General features: G+C 50.2%; 1 protein-coding gene across 5 annotated transcripts in view; it reads right to left on the reverse strand.

Moving 5' to 3' along the window:
- Nucleotides 1-261: 261 nt before the first annotated feature.
- Nucleotides 262-16203, reverse strand: part of CLMN (calmin) — a 114325-nt gene continuing 98383 nt past the window's right edge. For 3 of the 5 annotated variants that reach the window (XM_061181210.1, XM_061181213.1, XM_061181214.1), the window contains 6 exons: nt 12243-13865; nt 8903-9099; nt 4587-4647; nt 3953-4023; nt 3444-3540; nt 262-1956 (listed from right to left, as the gene is read on the reverse strand). In XM_061181210.1, coding sequence (XP_061037193.1) covers nt 1771-1956; nt 3444-3540; nt 3953-4023; nt 4587-4647; nt 8903-9099; nt 12243-13865 — 2235 coding nt within the window. In that variant the 3' untranslated portion in view covers nt 262-1770. The remainder of the gene's footprint in view (nt 1957-3443; nt 3541-3952; nt 4024-4586; nt 4648-8902; nt 9100-12242; nt 13866-16203) is intronic. The other 2 variants (XM_061181211.1, XM_061181212.1) reach the window with 2 other exon arrangements.

A 16203-nucleotide genomic window follows, 5' to 3' on the forward strand; every position in this document is an offset into this window, starting at 1 on the left:
TCTTTTGGCCATGCAGGAATTCTGTAAACTTGAGACCCCCTGCTTGAAATAAGCAAATCCCTGCCTTGCTGAGAGAGAAGCGTGATTCCTGGAGTAACAACAAAGCTGGTGTGTCAGCTGACAAGCTGTTGGAGCTGTCGAGGGTATTCCAGAAGGAACAGGCAATGAGCCTGAAAGTGAACAAAACTTCCTCATGGGAAAAACACGAGAAAATACAAAGGTCGGTGGTTGACCTAAAAATTTTGGTTTTGTTTAAATGAGGACATTCTTATCTATTCATTTTATTATTTTTTTTTTCAGGACATTCATGGGCCCAATGGAAGTTCCCTAAAAGAGGGGACAGCTCTGGATGGGGCATCAGGTGGCCTGGGTACACTTGCAAGTCCGCTCCTGGTTGGCTGTGTGATCTTGGTCAACCAGCTCTGCCTCTCTGGGTTCAGCAGAGCACATGCCGTCTGAATGCCCCTCCTGACCTAATAGGCTGTGGTTTTATAAGTCTCACCATATACACACTTTCTGAGGGGGAGGACAATGGGAGGAGGAAGTAATACACAGGGACGCATGGCCTGCATCTTGACAGGAAGCAGGGAGCGGAGGGAGCCCAGGGCAGAAGGAAGATGGAAGGGCAGGCGGATGCCTCTGTCCTCTCACCACCTGCCTGTTCTGGTTACTTCTCGGGGTGCTTTCCAGAAACCCTTTTCCTTTTCAAGAAACCCGTCATAACTGACCACAAAAGATGCCCGTGCTGAGACTCGCATTGAGAGGCAGGTGTGCACAAAAGCTCTCTCGGAGCAGGCACGTGCTGGACCACTTCCTGCTCTAACATCAGTCAGAGCTCATTCTCAGCCAGGCCACTTCTGCATTCCTCCTCGGGGCTTTCGGGGGCTTTTTTTTGACAGTGCCCTGCGGGGCCTTGGGTACCAGCACAGATGCCTCAGGAGGCACGAGTGGAAGCCGGGAGCTGCCCGGGCAAAGCGAGAGGGATCCCAGGCCTTGCCCTGTGTCAGCCAAAGCTCTGCTTTTCATGTATCAACTAGACTGGCCCCTGAGAATCCACTTGAAAGGAGGATTCCATAGGTGGGAAAGGCTCGAAAATCACAGCTTTACCTCAGTTCAATCAATGCAAAAGCAAAATTAAAATGCATGCCCCCCACAAAAAAGAAAACGAGGGTGAACAAGTGTGCACTGCAGCTCACGACCTAGCCTTCACTTTCCTCGAACTTTGCCGTTCATGGACGCCCTTTACTGGACCCGGCAGCTCTGTGCTGCTCTGATATCCCCCCAAAGAAAACGACCAATCACCAGACCACAACAGGTGCGTGGACCCCCAGCACCTTCACTCAGACTCCCCTCTCGGAGGAAAGTAGGGCAGCTTTCTTCCCAGTGGGGGTCTCCCTGAGGCATCCATCCTATTTCTCATTGGGAGGCGAGAAACTCAAGTCCATCTGGGACCTTAAAAACCAGCACGTGGGGCAAGCTAAGACCCAGTTATGAGTATTAGTAACAAAGCTTAATACCTGACAGAGCAAGGCACTCAAACAAACCCCACCCAAGGATCTGGCCACACACCTGAGTGTTGAGTCCATAGCCAAAGAGAAAAGCGTGCTTAGGACTTACAGGAGCAAAAGGAAACATGAAAAAGAAAAGTGGAGAGAGGGAGTCTTAGTTTCCTCGGAGGTCCTCCACCACCTGCAGAAGTGCCCCATCCAGAACAGGCAATAAAAGGAAGTAAGGAGACTGCCCACCCCTGGCCAGGATCCTGTCTTTTTATTATGCAGACGCACGCATCAGAGTCTGTTGATGTCCAGCTGGGGGAAGAGCAGCAGGCAATAAACCAGGAGCCAGAGGAAGAGGATAAAGTACATCACATCTGGCTGCTGGACGAACTGCATCAGCGAGTCGCTCTGTGGGCTGTGGATCTCTTGCAGCTTGGCTTCGCCTGAGTTGTTGGCCTTCCTGCAGGAGGGGAGACACACCAAGGCAGTCACAAGTGGGTCCCCAGCCCAGTGGAGCCCCCTCCCTCCCTGTACTCCAGCCTCACTGCCCAACTGGAGAGCTGAGGGCTTCCCAGTGAGGTGCAGACCCAGGCGGAGGGCTGGGTCCCGGGGTGCTTTGAGCTTTCAAACCCACTCAGTTCATCTTCACAGCGCCAAGAGGGAGGAGCTGTTGGCCCCATTCTGCAGATGGGCAAACTGAGCCTCATGGAGAGGGGGTGGGAGGGGGGCTTGCTCAAGGCCATACAGTGACTTTGTGATACAGCTGGGACCTGGGCCAGGTCTACACCCAGTCCAGGATGCTTTCCCTTACACCGCAGTGCCCTTAACGCAGAGTTAGAAGCTGATGGCTCTTTGTTCTTCCCTAGGAATAGAGGGGACTTCCTAAGGAATCTAAAGAAAGAATCGGAGGTTCCCTGATGACAGATCATTTAAAAACAGCCATCAACAACAAAAAGACACATCTCTGTACCACCAAGTTTTTGTTTTTGGAATCTAACCTTGCAAATAATTACCAGGTTACCAGATTTTGGTCAGATGTATCTTTCTTCTCTTATTTTAACAGAAGGTAGTGCTAAAGTGACATTTTAGTTTTGCCTGGTGGAGAAAGCCCAGAAGGGGACTGTGTGGTGACAGGAAAGGGTCAGAAGCCATAATCTGATTGCAGTTGGGCTTGGGGGCCTCTGCTTGCAGCTGCATTCGTAGAACCTAGAGTGTAAGCTTCTCAGGGTCATTTGGGGCTTCTCAGGGTCATCAGGGTGATGGAGATTGTGAGAAGAGAAAACTACCTCCTCCTCCCTAGACCATCTCCTGATACAATGAAAGGCCAGGCCAAGAGGGGATTAAACCTTTGCCCTGGTCTGGAAACTGAGCGATTCCCACGCAGATAACGGACAACGGACAGAATTTCTTTCTCCTTCTTAAAACTGTTTGTAGAGAAATTTTAAACTGTACATTTTTATTGCAAGGGTAATAAATGCTCAAAAGCATGGAAAACACGACTGCACTTCTCAACCTTGCGGGTTCAATTTTCAAAGACTCTATCTCATAAAAGCTAAAAGTACTATTTTCCTATGAGGATGTCAAGGCTGGTGGAAAAGGTGAATTAATATTTCCATTTTATGGCAGGGGAGGGAAACAAATCTTGCCTCTTTTTTTAGTAGCCAGACAGGTGGACTTGTAAAGATTACACTCCTGGGCGTTGGGCAATTTTCAGACAAGGTCTTTCCATTCCAATAATCTAAGTCCTTCCAAGCCAATTCAAATCCGTGGCAAATATTTTAAAAAAATCAATTAAATTAAATGATTCAATAACTTTAACAGAGATGGGGCATCTCAGAGTTGTCAGAGTTTTAGATTTCTCTGCCTGCCTATGTTCTAAACGGGCGGTGTTACAGCAATTCGACACTCTTAGTCTAGGTCATTTAGTTCTCCAACAGTAAGAAATACTTTCATAGACATCCTGGCATGTTTGCATTCCCTCTTCATGTCTGTTCTGATGCCATAAAACTGTAAAATCAGCTCAGTGAGCTTCTGAGTATTGTACCTGCAGTGGCGACACAGAATGAACACAGTTGTCAGGGGCTACAGCGTTTAGAACACACACAGTATCCCGTCCCTACCTCTTCCGCCTGGCTCTGCCTCGGAGGGCCAGCTTATACCACTGTGTCATCTAAATACAGCCACAGGCTCATGACCCAGACCTGTCTTTAAACCGAGTCATTTTCTGAACCATGCCCTGCCCATCAACATGAATTCATATCTACTTTCCCCTCCCACTCATATTCAATTTCCATTCATTTTTTCCAGAACGGGTATTTTCTTGCATGAGCCCAGACTATTAATACTGTTATCCAACACAGCCTTGTTGGAGAATAGCCACCCCCAGAAGGTAGGCTGCATAATTAAAGAAAAAATATCCTTTTAAGCCCCACCAAGCTTGGAGTACTGCCACCTACCTGGTTAACATTCGGTTTCTTCTGTCATCCAGATCTGCTGCGTTCCTCAACTGAGCATAGCTAAAATGATCCTACAGTGAAATTTATAAACAAAACCCCGCAACCCAATTAGTAAAGATGAAATCTCTGAAACAGAAAATGAAATGATTTTAAACATACAAAGTCGAGCATGCCATGGTTTTCTCAATCTTGCAAACATCTAGTTCCAAAGTAAAATGACTATGCAGTATTATTCTACGTTATTCCCACGGGCGGACGGAAGGGTCCCCTCCCCCATAACAACCTGGATCAGGGCAAGCTGTGGATCCCAGGGCTTTGGGTCCCAACACATCCACAGCTAAGTGGTTGCGAAGACAAAGTGAACCCTCTGCTTATGTGGCACCTCGGATGCGTTTGTTATGACAAAGATGCCTTCGGGCTTTAAAATCATCACTTTATTTACATCCCCTATTGCCCAAACTGGACATCTGATTGGACTATGCTTAGTGACAAGGTTTCAATTTGCTTGTCTTCTATCCCAAAGCATAGCTGTTGCACGTCAGTCATTTCAAAGCTCTGGGCTGGGGAGGAGGAAGGATGGAAAGGAATTGATGAGCAGGGGCCGGATGAAAGAAGAAGAGATTCACATACTAACCGATTCCAAAGACCTATTAGCATGTCGTCGAATGTAAATGCTGGAGTCACTGTGACTTGTCCTGCAAAATAAACACACGTTTTGAATTGGTGCCACCAAGAACTTCTTGCTGCCCCCATCCCGAGGCTGCCACGTGTGGATGTAGGCAAGCTCTGATTTCTGACCTAGTGACGGAAATGAGACATGGTATCCAGTAGACCCCCTCGGGGTGGAGTGTGCTTACAAACGGCAGGATGATGTGAAAGGGACACACTGAGCCCTCGGCGACAAGAGGAAAATAAAAAAAGAAAACAGTGAGAAAGAATTTCAAATAGAAAGCAGACCACATATTCTTAAAAATCATAGGATCCTGGGGCAGGAAGGGATCTCTTTTTCTAAGTATCCCGAAGTCTTGGGACTCACCAGACGTCCTCTGCAAGCTAAAGTCAGACCTGGGCTGAGACCTGGGACCCGGACTCCCTTTGCAGTGCTCCTTGCTGTGCACAATGCTGCTGACTGCCTAGCTCTTGGGTGGACCACCTCTTTTCCTTTCATACACGAGGAGGCTAATTTTCTGACTATATCTTTGAGGCTGATGTGTTTCTCTGATCTTCTAATAAAGCTGGCTCACTCAGGGCTAAGGCAAAAAGATACCCAACCAGAGGCCTGGGCTGTCATCCTGGCTCCTGGTTGATTAACTGGCAACCTTGGTCAAATATTTACATCTCTGATCAGTTTTCCTTATCTGTGAAATGGATCATCGTTCCCACCCTACCTACTTCATGGAGCTGGCGGGGATACTAGCCTACTGCAGGTCAGAGTGGCCCCGTCTTATTGCTCCACAGGAGGATGTTGCATGTGGATGGGCCTGGTACAGAGACAGTCATGTTCGTTTCCTCAAGGCGGACCTACTATGTGGCATTATGGGGTCCAGGAAAGAGGCACCTGACCCACGAGTTTATTCCCATCATTGGCAGCTTTGTTGTTCCCGCCCATGGCTGTCCTCCAGACATCCCCAAGCTCTTCCCTTTCCTGGGGCACGTTTCCAACTAACAGGTTTTGAGCACCTATTACATGCCAGGGGCGGGGCTAGGCCTAGGGAAACTTCAGTCCTTTTCCTCAATCCAAAGCCTGTGCTACTTTTTCCTGGCTGGTATCACAGCACAGAAATGAAACAAAATGCACCTACAAAGAAAAAAATAGACACTGGTGCCTGGAACCCAACAGTGTCCATGAGAGTCAACTCAACAAGTGGTCCTGGAAACGCAGGACCACTCTCCACTCCCCCGCCAGACCACGTATTTGTAATGTTTTCTAGTAAAAAAGCTCATCCCCGGGGTGGGGGGGGGATCTCATTTTTCCCTCTCCCCCTTTTTTTTCAGTATGCTTTCTTGAAGGTGGTTTTTGTGTTATAGTAAAATCAATATGAGACGTATTCACATTTGCATCCTGAACGTCATTCTTTCAGCAAGCATGATGAGGAGGCTACTGTGTGTGCGGCCCCGAGCGAGATGCTGAGGACCCGCTCCTCCAGGAGCCTGCCGTGGACTGAGAGCACAGCCATTCACTTATCATCCCCCGCAAAGAACTTTTGTTCTTTGAATGCCGACTATAAGGCAGGTGCCGAGCTAAATGCTGGGGAATGCTGGTGTGCCCTCCCCGCCTGCAGAGAGCTGGCTCACACGTCTAGGGGAAGAGCAGGTGATAAATACATCCTTCCATAAATGATTATAGAAATTATTGCTTTGATAAATGCTGCAGAGAAAAAGAACAGAGGCTATGAGAACACAGAAAGGGGAATCAAAAACAGCCTGAAAGAATCCAAGAAGGCTGCTTGGAGGAAGTGGTAGTGGAGCTGAGACCCATGGGAGCAGGCAGGGGACAGAGGGTCCTCAAGGATGAAGGAACTTATGTTGGGGGGGCATTCCAGGACCTCAACTAAGGCCAGGGTGCTTAGTGTGCTAGGGATGGGGGAGAGGGTGACCGAGGGTGGACGGAGATGAGGCTGGGGGACAGGCCATGAGGGGTGGGGTCCTGCAGGCTCTGGATCAGTGGCCTTTCTGCTGAGACCAACGGGAAGCCAAGGGGGTGACTGACAGCCAGGAAAACATCCTGTGCCTTCCGTGGGAAGAGAGATGCCGGGGCTCTGTCCCATTCCATAGTCTCGGCCAGGCAATGACCTCTCTGAACTCAGTTCTCTCGAGTGTAAAACGGGGAGGGCGGGTGAGATGGCCGTGAGCACAGGACGGGCGCCAGGGTGCGCATTCATTCATGGGCATGAGTGCCCCTCTATGCTATCCGATTATTTTTGGCATGTAGCTTCTACCTCGGCTAAAATGCTTCATAATAGTTACAGCTTTGCCTGAAGTGAGATGGGATGGAGGAACTGGGAGATCAGAGTAAAACCTTTGCACTGAAAGGTCAGCCAGGCCTCACGCCCACAAACGCCGAAATATCGGTTTACTTTTCCATATCCCTCCCCCACGGTCCCATCTTCACCGGGGCAGGTTTTGCTGGTCCTTCTGAAGCAGCACGCACCCAATTCACTTGCTTTGCCCCACCATGCCCCCCTGGTCTCTCCTCCCGTGCCCCCTCGCATTCAACCAATACTACCTGAGGTGCCTGCTACATGCCAGCTGTTCCTCAGGCTGTTTCTTCCACTTGGAAAGTCCCCTGCTTCCCTCTCCCAAACCCAAATCCCACTCATCCCTCTAGGCGGAATTCAAATGACATCTCAGCGCCTAGGCTGCCCTGACCCTCTCCGCCTGCCTCTGAGGTCTCACCGTGAAACCTCACTTGCCTCTCGCACCTAAGGTGCCCACCCAGTCCCAGCAGGACAGATGGAGCACGTCTCCTCTCCCTCCAGCTGGGAGACCCTGGAGGGCGGAGCCATGGCGGACCTCTTCCGAAGTCCCCATGTCTCCATCACACAGTGACCACTCAAAGACTGTTGAGGATTGACCTGCTTAGGGAGAAGCGAGGCAGTCTGGCAAATGACCAGTGGCCCCTCCTGAGTTGTGGTTGAGTAGATGACAGCCCTGGACCACTTGCCAGGAAGTGCTCATCTGCACTTAGAGCGGGGTCGGGTCCAGCTGCACCTGAGACATAGATGTCTGCTGGCTAGTCACAGCCAAGGGCAGGGAGAAGGACTCTGGGAGTCACGGGCTAAGGTGGCAGCAGCCTTCCGTGGTGCCTTGAGCCTGCTCCCCCGGGCTCCCGTCTGCTCTCCCTTTGTCCCCCCCACAGCTCAGCACGGGAGCCAAGAGGAGGGCAGGTGGGAAGCAGGGCATCGGCCGGCCTCTCCTCCGGCTCTCCCTGTATGGGCTTCCCCCACCCACTCCCCCAGCTCTTATCTCAAACATTTCCCTTTGCATCCAGCATGGCTCACCCAGCACAGGCAACGCAGGGTCACAGAAGGAACGTGGACCGTGGCATCTGACAGGTCTGGGTCCAAGACCCCAGCTCCGCCATCTCCTAAGCTGGGAGGTACCCCCCAAGCTTCCCAATGATGCACAATCCCACCTACCTGCCTATCGGGGTGCCCACGAGAATTGATGAACAAATGTATGGGAAATGCCTGATACATAAGGGCTGGTAAATGGTGATCGTTGTGATGATGAGTGATAATGGGGAGAGACCAGGGTCTTCTGACATTCAGCAGCTACATATTTTCCCCGGGACAAATCCGGACCATCCAGCGGCCTCAGAGTGACAGAGCAGATGTGTGCCACAAGCTCCTAGCACTTAGAGCTCATCATCCTCCCTGCCTCCTCCTCCCCTGTGGTAAATCGACCATCCTTACTGCCTTGGACCCAAACTCGTGGGTGAAGCGGTCATACTAAAGTCCAGCTTCCATGCGACAGTGATAAATGGTCCCCTCCACGCATATGCAGTGCCTCCCTTCTGATCCCGTAAGATGCTTATAAACGGCTAAGTTTGGTCTCTACCTAGCCTGACCAGAGGTTATCAGGGGCCAGAGACGGCCGGCAGAGTCTCCAAGGCTATTACTTTTCATACCCCACCCCTACCTACGGTTCAGCCACCTCTCTGCTCACTGCCAGTTTCCACCCAAAGCTACTTGGAGCGAGGAGAGAAGGCAAAGTTCAGGTGCTTCTGGTTTTGCTGATTACGGGCAGGTCTGATACTGGTTGGCGGTGAGGTGGGGGGAGGTCGGGGGGGAGCCCAGGTGCGAAGAAGGAGGACTTTGCCTGAATCTGTTTCCCTTGCTGTCCACCCCACCCCTGCGTCCCCCATCCAATCAGAAACCGGAAATGGGATGAATTCAGAGAGTAGCTTCCCAGCTCAGGCTCTGGGGTGAGAAGTCGTTAATAAAATACCTGGAAAGGACTTTGTGGTCACGGGTGTCTTCTTCCAGGTCATCTGAGGAGCGAACAGTTCCAGGTGCTATAAATATTGAACTTTCTACGTGGTCCACATGTTTTCTTTTTTCCTTTTTTTTACTGCTGATCGGTTCTTCCATTACCTTTTCTTCTAATGGGTTTGCTAAGTTTTCCGAGTTTGGAAGTTCCTGGGACTGAAGGACAAGACAACCAAACACAAATCAGAATATTACGCTGAGATGTTGATCACGTGACACCACCCGGCAGCGCCCTGCTCCACCTTGACTCCAAGGCCCAGCTAGGGCGCCCCTTCCAATCCTGCCTCTTCCATGGGTTCCTTCCAGCACAGCCCACCATGGAGGAGAAGCCCACCCGAACTCCTGCTCCCTGTGCAGAGTTCCAAATGCTCCAGACTGATGGATCGAAAACAGCATGGGTTTTACAGTCAGTAAGACCTGGTTTCAAATCCTGGCTAAGTCAGCTATCTGACCTTGAGCAACTATCTCTCTGATCCTTGGTTTCCTTGTCTGTCAAATGGGTATAATGATTATCAGCCTCTTCCCACTATACCACAGTGCTTCCTATAAAGGATGTCCCTCACAGTGGACAATGGTTGGACCCTTCACACAACCATCATCCACTTAAACAGAGGAACAAATCCTAGAGGCCAGGTGGGCCAAGGGGTGTGAAGGTGGCTCCTGTGTTTGGAGAGATGAATCTTCACTGTGCTTTTGGCCGAAGGCGGATGGTAGTGCCACCTTTGTAGCATTTATGTGATAGGGAAGATCTTTGACCTCCACCCCCCACCCCAGGCACTCTGAAACCCACCAGCGATGCTCCCACGTGAAATCGAGAAGCGTGAGAATTGTTGGCAGCACCTCTCAAGAATTCTCACAGGGGCTGGAAAAACCTGCTCAACAGGTGTCCCAATAAGAGGATCAGAGTGGCCGGGCCGTGCAGCCCAGGAGAACAAAGCTCCCTGCAGAAATTAAAACCGCTCTCAGCAATCTGAAAGGCCAGTTGCTCCTCCATCATCAATGAGCAAATGCTACCTTTTCTGAAAGGTGAAATGAGGAGAGGGCTTATTTTCTTAAAGACTAGAAGCAGAGCTTGCCATTTTCTAGTCTATTTAGAAGACAGTTTTCTCTTTTCTTTTTAAAGACGGGCCAGGTATCAGAGAAATTCTTCACCCCCTGTCATCCTCTCTGCCTGGAGGCAAGTCATCCTGGGCTGCACCCCTTCCCCTCCCCCGCCCCTGCTCACTCACAGGGATCCAGGCTAGGGCTACACTCGGGAGCCAATGGCAAGGTGTGCTTGGGAGCAGTGGGCACCTGCTCCTCGGACAGGTGAGCGCCAGAGGAAGGAGATCAGAGCTGAGAGATGCGGGCAGCGCCAGTATCGCTCCCACACTGGACCCGAGAAACGCAAGCTCTCCCCCCTCCAGCTCAGTGTAAGACGGATTCAAACCTAGGTCTCCCGATCCCACTCCCAGCCCAGGGCTCTTCCAACCCCGTCCCAAATCACCTGTCCACATTCTGGCCACACACAGGTGCGCAGCCTGCTTTCGGAAGGAGAGCAGAAGAGAATGAAATGCCTCATCTGCGTGCCCACAGGCCACACTCCATCACTGGGGGAGGGGAACTCAGGCGCTCATTAGCCATTCTAAGTCACACAGAGGGGCAGAAAGGCAACTCAGGCTCTCCCCAACCCCAGGCCCCTTTCTTTTGTTCTAAAAGAGCTTTTTGGCCTGTAATAATCCAGAGAATCACCCCAGTTGCTGCTGTCATCCCCCCAACCTGGGGACCCCGAGACCTGATGTCACTGAGGGGCATTTCTCACCCCGCCGGATCTTCGGGTCTCCCACAGGACAAGCCTGCTCTGACAGACAGCAGACAGAGGGCTAGGGGCAGGAGGACAGGACGAGGTTCCTTTCCCCTGGGCAGAAGGTGGCAGGCAGGTCTCTCGCACCTATGGAGCCACCCAGCCCTCTTCCCCAGCCGAAGACGGACAGAGAGTGGGTGCTCGGCACCAAAGGACAGGTCCGGGCACACGTGGCTTCTGGACTGTCAGTGCCAGAGAACTCTGCTCGCCGTGCTCGGGCAGCTACTCCCTGCCGCCTGGAGTTGGCAAACCCATAAATGATGCTACCGCTTCTGGCCCATCTAAATCCTAAATGTCTTTTAAGGCTACTCAGATTCCCCTTCTCCTGCAGCCTCCCCAGGGCAAGGCTTTCTCACCCCTCCGAGTGCCGCTGGGCCTCCGCTGGGTCCTGTCCTGACTTTCCATCACCTCAGGGTTTAATTTACCTGCCCTCCCCTGATACCCCAAACTGTCATGCAATGCACCTTGTTTCCTGGCAGGCTGGCCTCTGGAGCCCAGAGATTAATACACAAACGCTCACTCTCTCCCAGGAGAGAAAATCACAACCCACGAAAGCAGCAGCAGTCCACTAGAGAACCGTCGAGAATGTCATCACTCTAGATGGAAGAGTGACCGCTCTGCCTGGAGAGGGGCTGGGCAGGCTCCCGGGAGGGGATGCTGTTGGCATTGGGCTTTGAAGATGAGTAAGTGCTCGCCAAGCCAAGTGTGGGGAAGGGCGTCCAGATGGGGGACCAGCTCCAGCAAAGCCCAGAGGCAGGCTGGGAGGCAGGGAGGAGGTGGGCTTGTCCAGAGGGGAGGGCGGGGAGGGGGACCCAGAGGGACATGCAGTCAGGGTTCCCCACACCCTCTCACTGCTCACTCTGGGGGGGCCCCTCTGAAGCTGCTGGGCCAGATGACGGGGAGAGGCGAGGTGGCAGAGGAGCACGTGCCCAGCTGCTCCGGCTCAGAAGTGCACATCCTCCTTGCCCTGTTTACACAACCCACTCCTAACCACAGGAGCCAAACAAGAGCGCTCAACAGGCAAAAGGCCTTTAAAAATCAAGGCTGGAGTCCAGTGTGAGGTCTGGCTTGGTTTTCCCAGGCCGCTGCGGGGCGGGCGGTAAAGTTCACTAAGTGCATGCTAGGTAGAGCTGCGATTACTACTTAAAATGATGTCTGCTACTACTATGCTGGACCCTCAAGCACCTCAAGCATGACCTCATCTGATCTCCTTGGCAGCCTGTGGGCAGGGCCCAGACTAGGGGGAGGCCAGCGAGGCACCCAGGGTGCAAAATTGACAAGTGTTCCTCTCGGGTGCTAACCCTGACCTTGCCTGAGCTTGAGTGAGTGTCTCCTTAAATTCTGGACCTGGGATGCCTGAGGGAAGCTGCCTTTCTCTATTTTATGGAGGAAGAAGCCGAGCTTAGGAGAAGCACAGAATTCCCCACTCAGCGTTCCCGAACCCGCAGTCAAGTACCTGATGGCCCTGCACGGGGACACTCTCTGCGGCCTCCCTTGGCTGGTGGTCCTCCTGCGGGGACGGGGGAGTGGGTTCCGAGGCTGGTCTGGCATCCTCCGCGATGCTGGCCTGGGGGTGGTCCTTGCCCAGCCCGCGGAAGCTGCAGCTGCTCTGGGAGGCCTCGGCCTCCTCGGCCTCCTCCTCCCTGGCCCTCAGGTCCGGCAGATACCCCTCTGGCTCTTCGAGGTCCACTTCTTCGTTTCTCAAATCCTCCGCGCCTTCTGCATAAGCCTCCAAAACCGCAGCCAGGGGAATCTCATAATGCGGGTAGTAGAAAAGGTCATGGGGGATGATGGAGATCCTGGAGAGCGGTGGAGACGGCTTGAAATCCAGGCTTTCTTCACTCGGGCTGTGGAGGGTCTCCAAGCTGATGCTGCTGCTTGGTGGATTGGAAGGCAATTCTCCCCCAAGGCCCCGTGGGCCCTCGGCTTCCCCTTCCTCCTCGCCCCGACGGCGCCGGGGGGACTTGTGCTTGGCCTTTTCATACACTTCTGGCTTTTTATCCACCGGTGCCTCCTCAGGGGCCAAAGAATAACCTTGGTCTTCTGGGCCAGGGTCCTTGTGAGGTTCTTGCTGGTTGGGCTTCACCGGGGGCTCATCCAAACCTGTCTTCCTGTGCGCAGATTTACCTCTCCTTTTACCCAACTTCTCAGCACGATCCTCTGACACCTCCTCCTCGGCAGGCATTTTCTCATGAGGCGAAGGAACCTCGTGGAAAGCCTGGCTGGTGGAGGGAAAATCTACGAGGTCGCTGTTAAATTTCGAGGCTTTTAATGGTATGCCTTCGAAAGAGTCTTCTTTATCCATAGCTTCTACAGTCAGCAGCTTAACCTTGATCTCCACGGAATCGGCCACAGTGGTATCCTCTCCCAGGGATGAGGGGGAACGGCCCTCTTCCCCTGGGCTAGCTGCCGTCTCCGACGCCCCATTCCAGGAGGGAGAGGTCTGGGAAGTCGGAGGATGACTGACCTTACCATCCACTGAAGACACGTCGCTGGGGGCCTCACTGGAGGCTGCTTCCAGGATCTCTGGGGCCTCCTGTGTCGGTGTTTCTTCAGCAACCTCAGCTGCCAAGACCTGTCCGTCCTGCTTGGACGACTCCTTGGTCTCTTTTGGGCTTCCTTCGAAGCGAAGGTCTGGACTGTAGAAAGGGTCCCTACTGCAGGAGGCATCCTTGTAGGTGTCAGCCTCAAAGTGCACAGTTTTCTTGATTGGCAGAGAGTTGGACCTCTGGTTGTCCTTTCTGGATGATAAGATGGAAGATTCTGGAGCCAGCTCGCTGGTGCTGTTGATCTTCCCTGGGATCCCTTGGAGAACCTGGTCAACGATCTGGTGCATGAACTCAGAGGAGCTGTCTGCCAGCTCCTGGCTGGTAACGCAGGGTTCCTTCACGACCTCAGGCTTGTCACAGACGAAGACTTTGGAGGGTGGCGGGTGGCTCGTTTCGTGGTTGACGGTGTAGGCACGCTCCCCATTCTCAGTCAGAAGGAAGACGGTGCTCTCTTGTTCAGAAGGGGTTTCTCTGATGCGAACGAAGGTGGATTCAATAGGGGCTTCTTTGTCGGAATCCGCAAAATCCTCCTGCCAAGAAATACAGGGCAACGTATTAACAGAGCGTCTAAGTGCCACGTAGCGTCCCCTCTCAAAACACAAAAACCAAAGTGGAAAAAGCACTTCAGAAGGAATGGAAGTGTTCTGATACAGATGTAGAATGGCAAATGACTATCGTTCCTGCTGAAATGTGAGAACACCAAAGTTAAAAAAAATGTGTTTTTTTAAAGCTATGGCTGCAAAGACACATCAATGAATTGAACTCTGGAGAAGGATGAGCCCTTCCTAAGTGAGCAGAGATTGTCAGTGACTTCATACCTGTGGGCCACTGCCTGGTCTGGGCATGGACAGGAGAGCAAGCTCATCCGAGATAAGGAAAGATCAGCTAAATATTTATTGATTGTGTGGGCTGGCGTGAGAGATTGAATCTAGAAGGGGCCCAAACACAAAACTAGTTCTCTTCATATACTAATTCTGCCACACAGGGACTTTTGCTAAGTAAGATGCAGCTGAATTATTCACAACAGCCAAGACATGGAAGCAACCTAAGTGTCTACCAACAGAGGAATGGATAAAGAAGATGTGGTGTATACACACACACACACACACACACACACACAACGGAATGTTACTCAGCCATAAAAAAGAATGAAATAACACCATTGACAGCAACATGGATGGACATAGAGATTATCGTACTAAGTGAAGTAAGGCAGACAGACAAAGACAAATATCATATGATATCATTTATACATGGAATCTAAAATATGATACAAATGAACTTATTTACAGAACAGAAACAGACCCACAGACATAGAAAACAAACTTATGGTTACCAAAGGGGAAAGGCAAGGGAGGGATAAATTAGGAGTTTGGGGTAAATATATACACACTACTATATATAAAATAGATAACCAACAAGGACTTATTGTATAGCACAGGGAACTATATTCAATATCTTGTAATAATCCATAATGGCAAAGAATATGAAAAAGAATATATGTATGTAACTGGATCACTTTGCTGTACTCCAGAAACTAACATAACATTGTAAATCAACTACACTTCAGTTAGAAACAAAAAGATGCAGCAGCTGAGAGCAGGGCTGAAAAGCAGAGGGCAATCTTGGTGGTACTGCAGAGCTTGGCTCCCAACGCACTGGTAGGGAGAGTGGATTGACCTCATTATACAATTACTTGAAACTGGAGGGCTGAAATTAAATAAAACTGCAACAGAACCCTTATCAACTCCTGAGAAGGTCAAAATGATCAGCTCCTCATTATAGCTCCTTGTTTGGGAAAGGGCTATATTCTCTGGGGGGAAAATGTCATCTACCTCAACTGTACTGCTCTTTTATACACCAGATTTGGCATAAAATTTAAAAAATTAAGACACAAATAAGCAAGAGAAGAGACCCATAATCAGGAGAAACAATAGTCATTAGAAGTAGACCCAAAGATAACTTGGGGTTAGAACTAGTAAATAAAGAGTCTAAAATAACTGCTTAACCTATACTACAAGAAATACAAAGGTTTTTCTTCAGGCTGAAGGAAAGGATCACAGATGAAAGCCTGGAGCTGAAGGGGGGAATGAGAAGTACCTGAAATGGTAAATGTATGGCCAATATAAAAGACTATTTTAAAAGTTTTCTTAAAAAGTCTCCTGTTTAAAGCACAAATAATAACAAAGCATTGAGGATTAAAACATATGCAGAAGAAAGTCAGTGGCAATAACAGCACAAAGGAATGGAGAAGAGGTGAGTGGAATGAAATAGTTGCATATATAAAAATATATAAATATGCATTTTATTTAATGTTGTATTATAGTAATCCGAAGTAGACTGAGTTATGTTCAAGATGAATACTATAACCCCTAGGAAAACTACTAAAAAGATAAAACAAGGAGATGTTGTTTTAAAGCCAACAGAGGAGATAAAATGGAAACCAAAAAAGTAATTGAATAATCAGAAAAAAAGTTAGAAAGGAAGGACAAAGGAGCATAGAACAGACAGGACCAATAAAAAACAACAATCAAGATGGTAGATTACATGAAGTAAATGGTAACAAAATACACTAATAAAATGACACACTAATTCTTGTCAGAATGGATAAAAAACAAGACCCAACTCTATACTATCTGCAAGAGACGTGCTTTAAACATAAGCATACTTTGAACAGAGAAAGGTGGAAAAAGATGTATCACACAAACACTAATCATAAGAAAGTTGGTATGGCTATATTCCTGTCAGACAAAGGACACCACAAGACAACATAAAATAAAAATAAAAAAAGGGCTTCCCTGGTGGCGCAGTGGTTGAGAATCTGCCTGCCAATGCGGGTTCGAGCCCTGGTCTGGGAAGATCCCACGT

The sequence above is a fragment of the Eubalaena glacialis genome, chromosome 2 (genome assembly GCF_028564815.1).
Source record: "Eubalaena glacialis isolate mEubGla1 chromosome 2, mEubGla1.1.hap2.+ XY, whole genome shotgun sequence".
In the NCBI taxonomy this organism is placed as follows: domain Eukaryota; kingdom Metazoa; phylum Chordata; class Mammalia; order Artiodactyla; family Balaenidae; genus Eubalaena; species Eubalaena glacialis.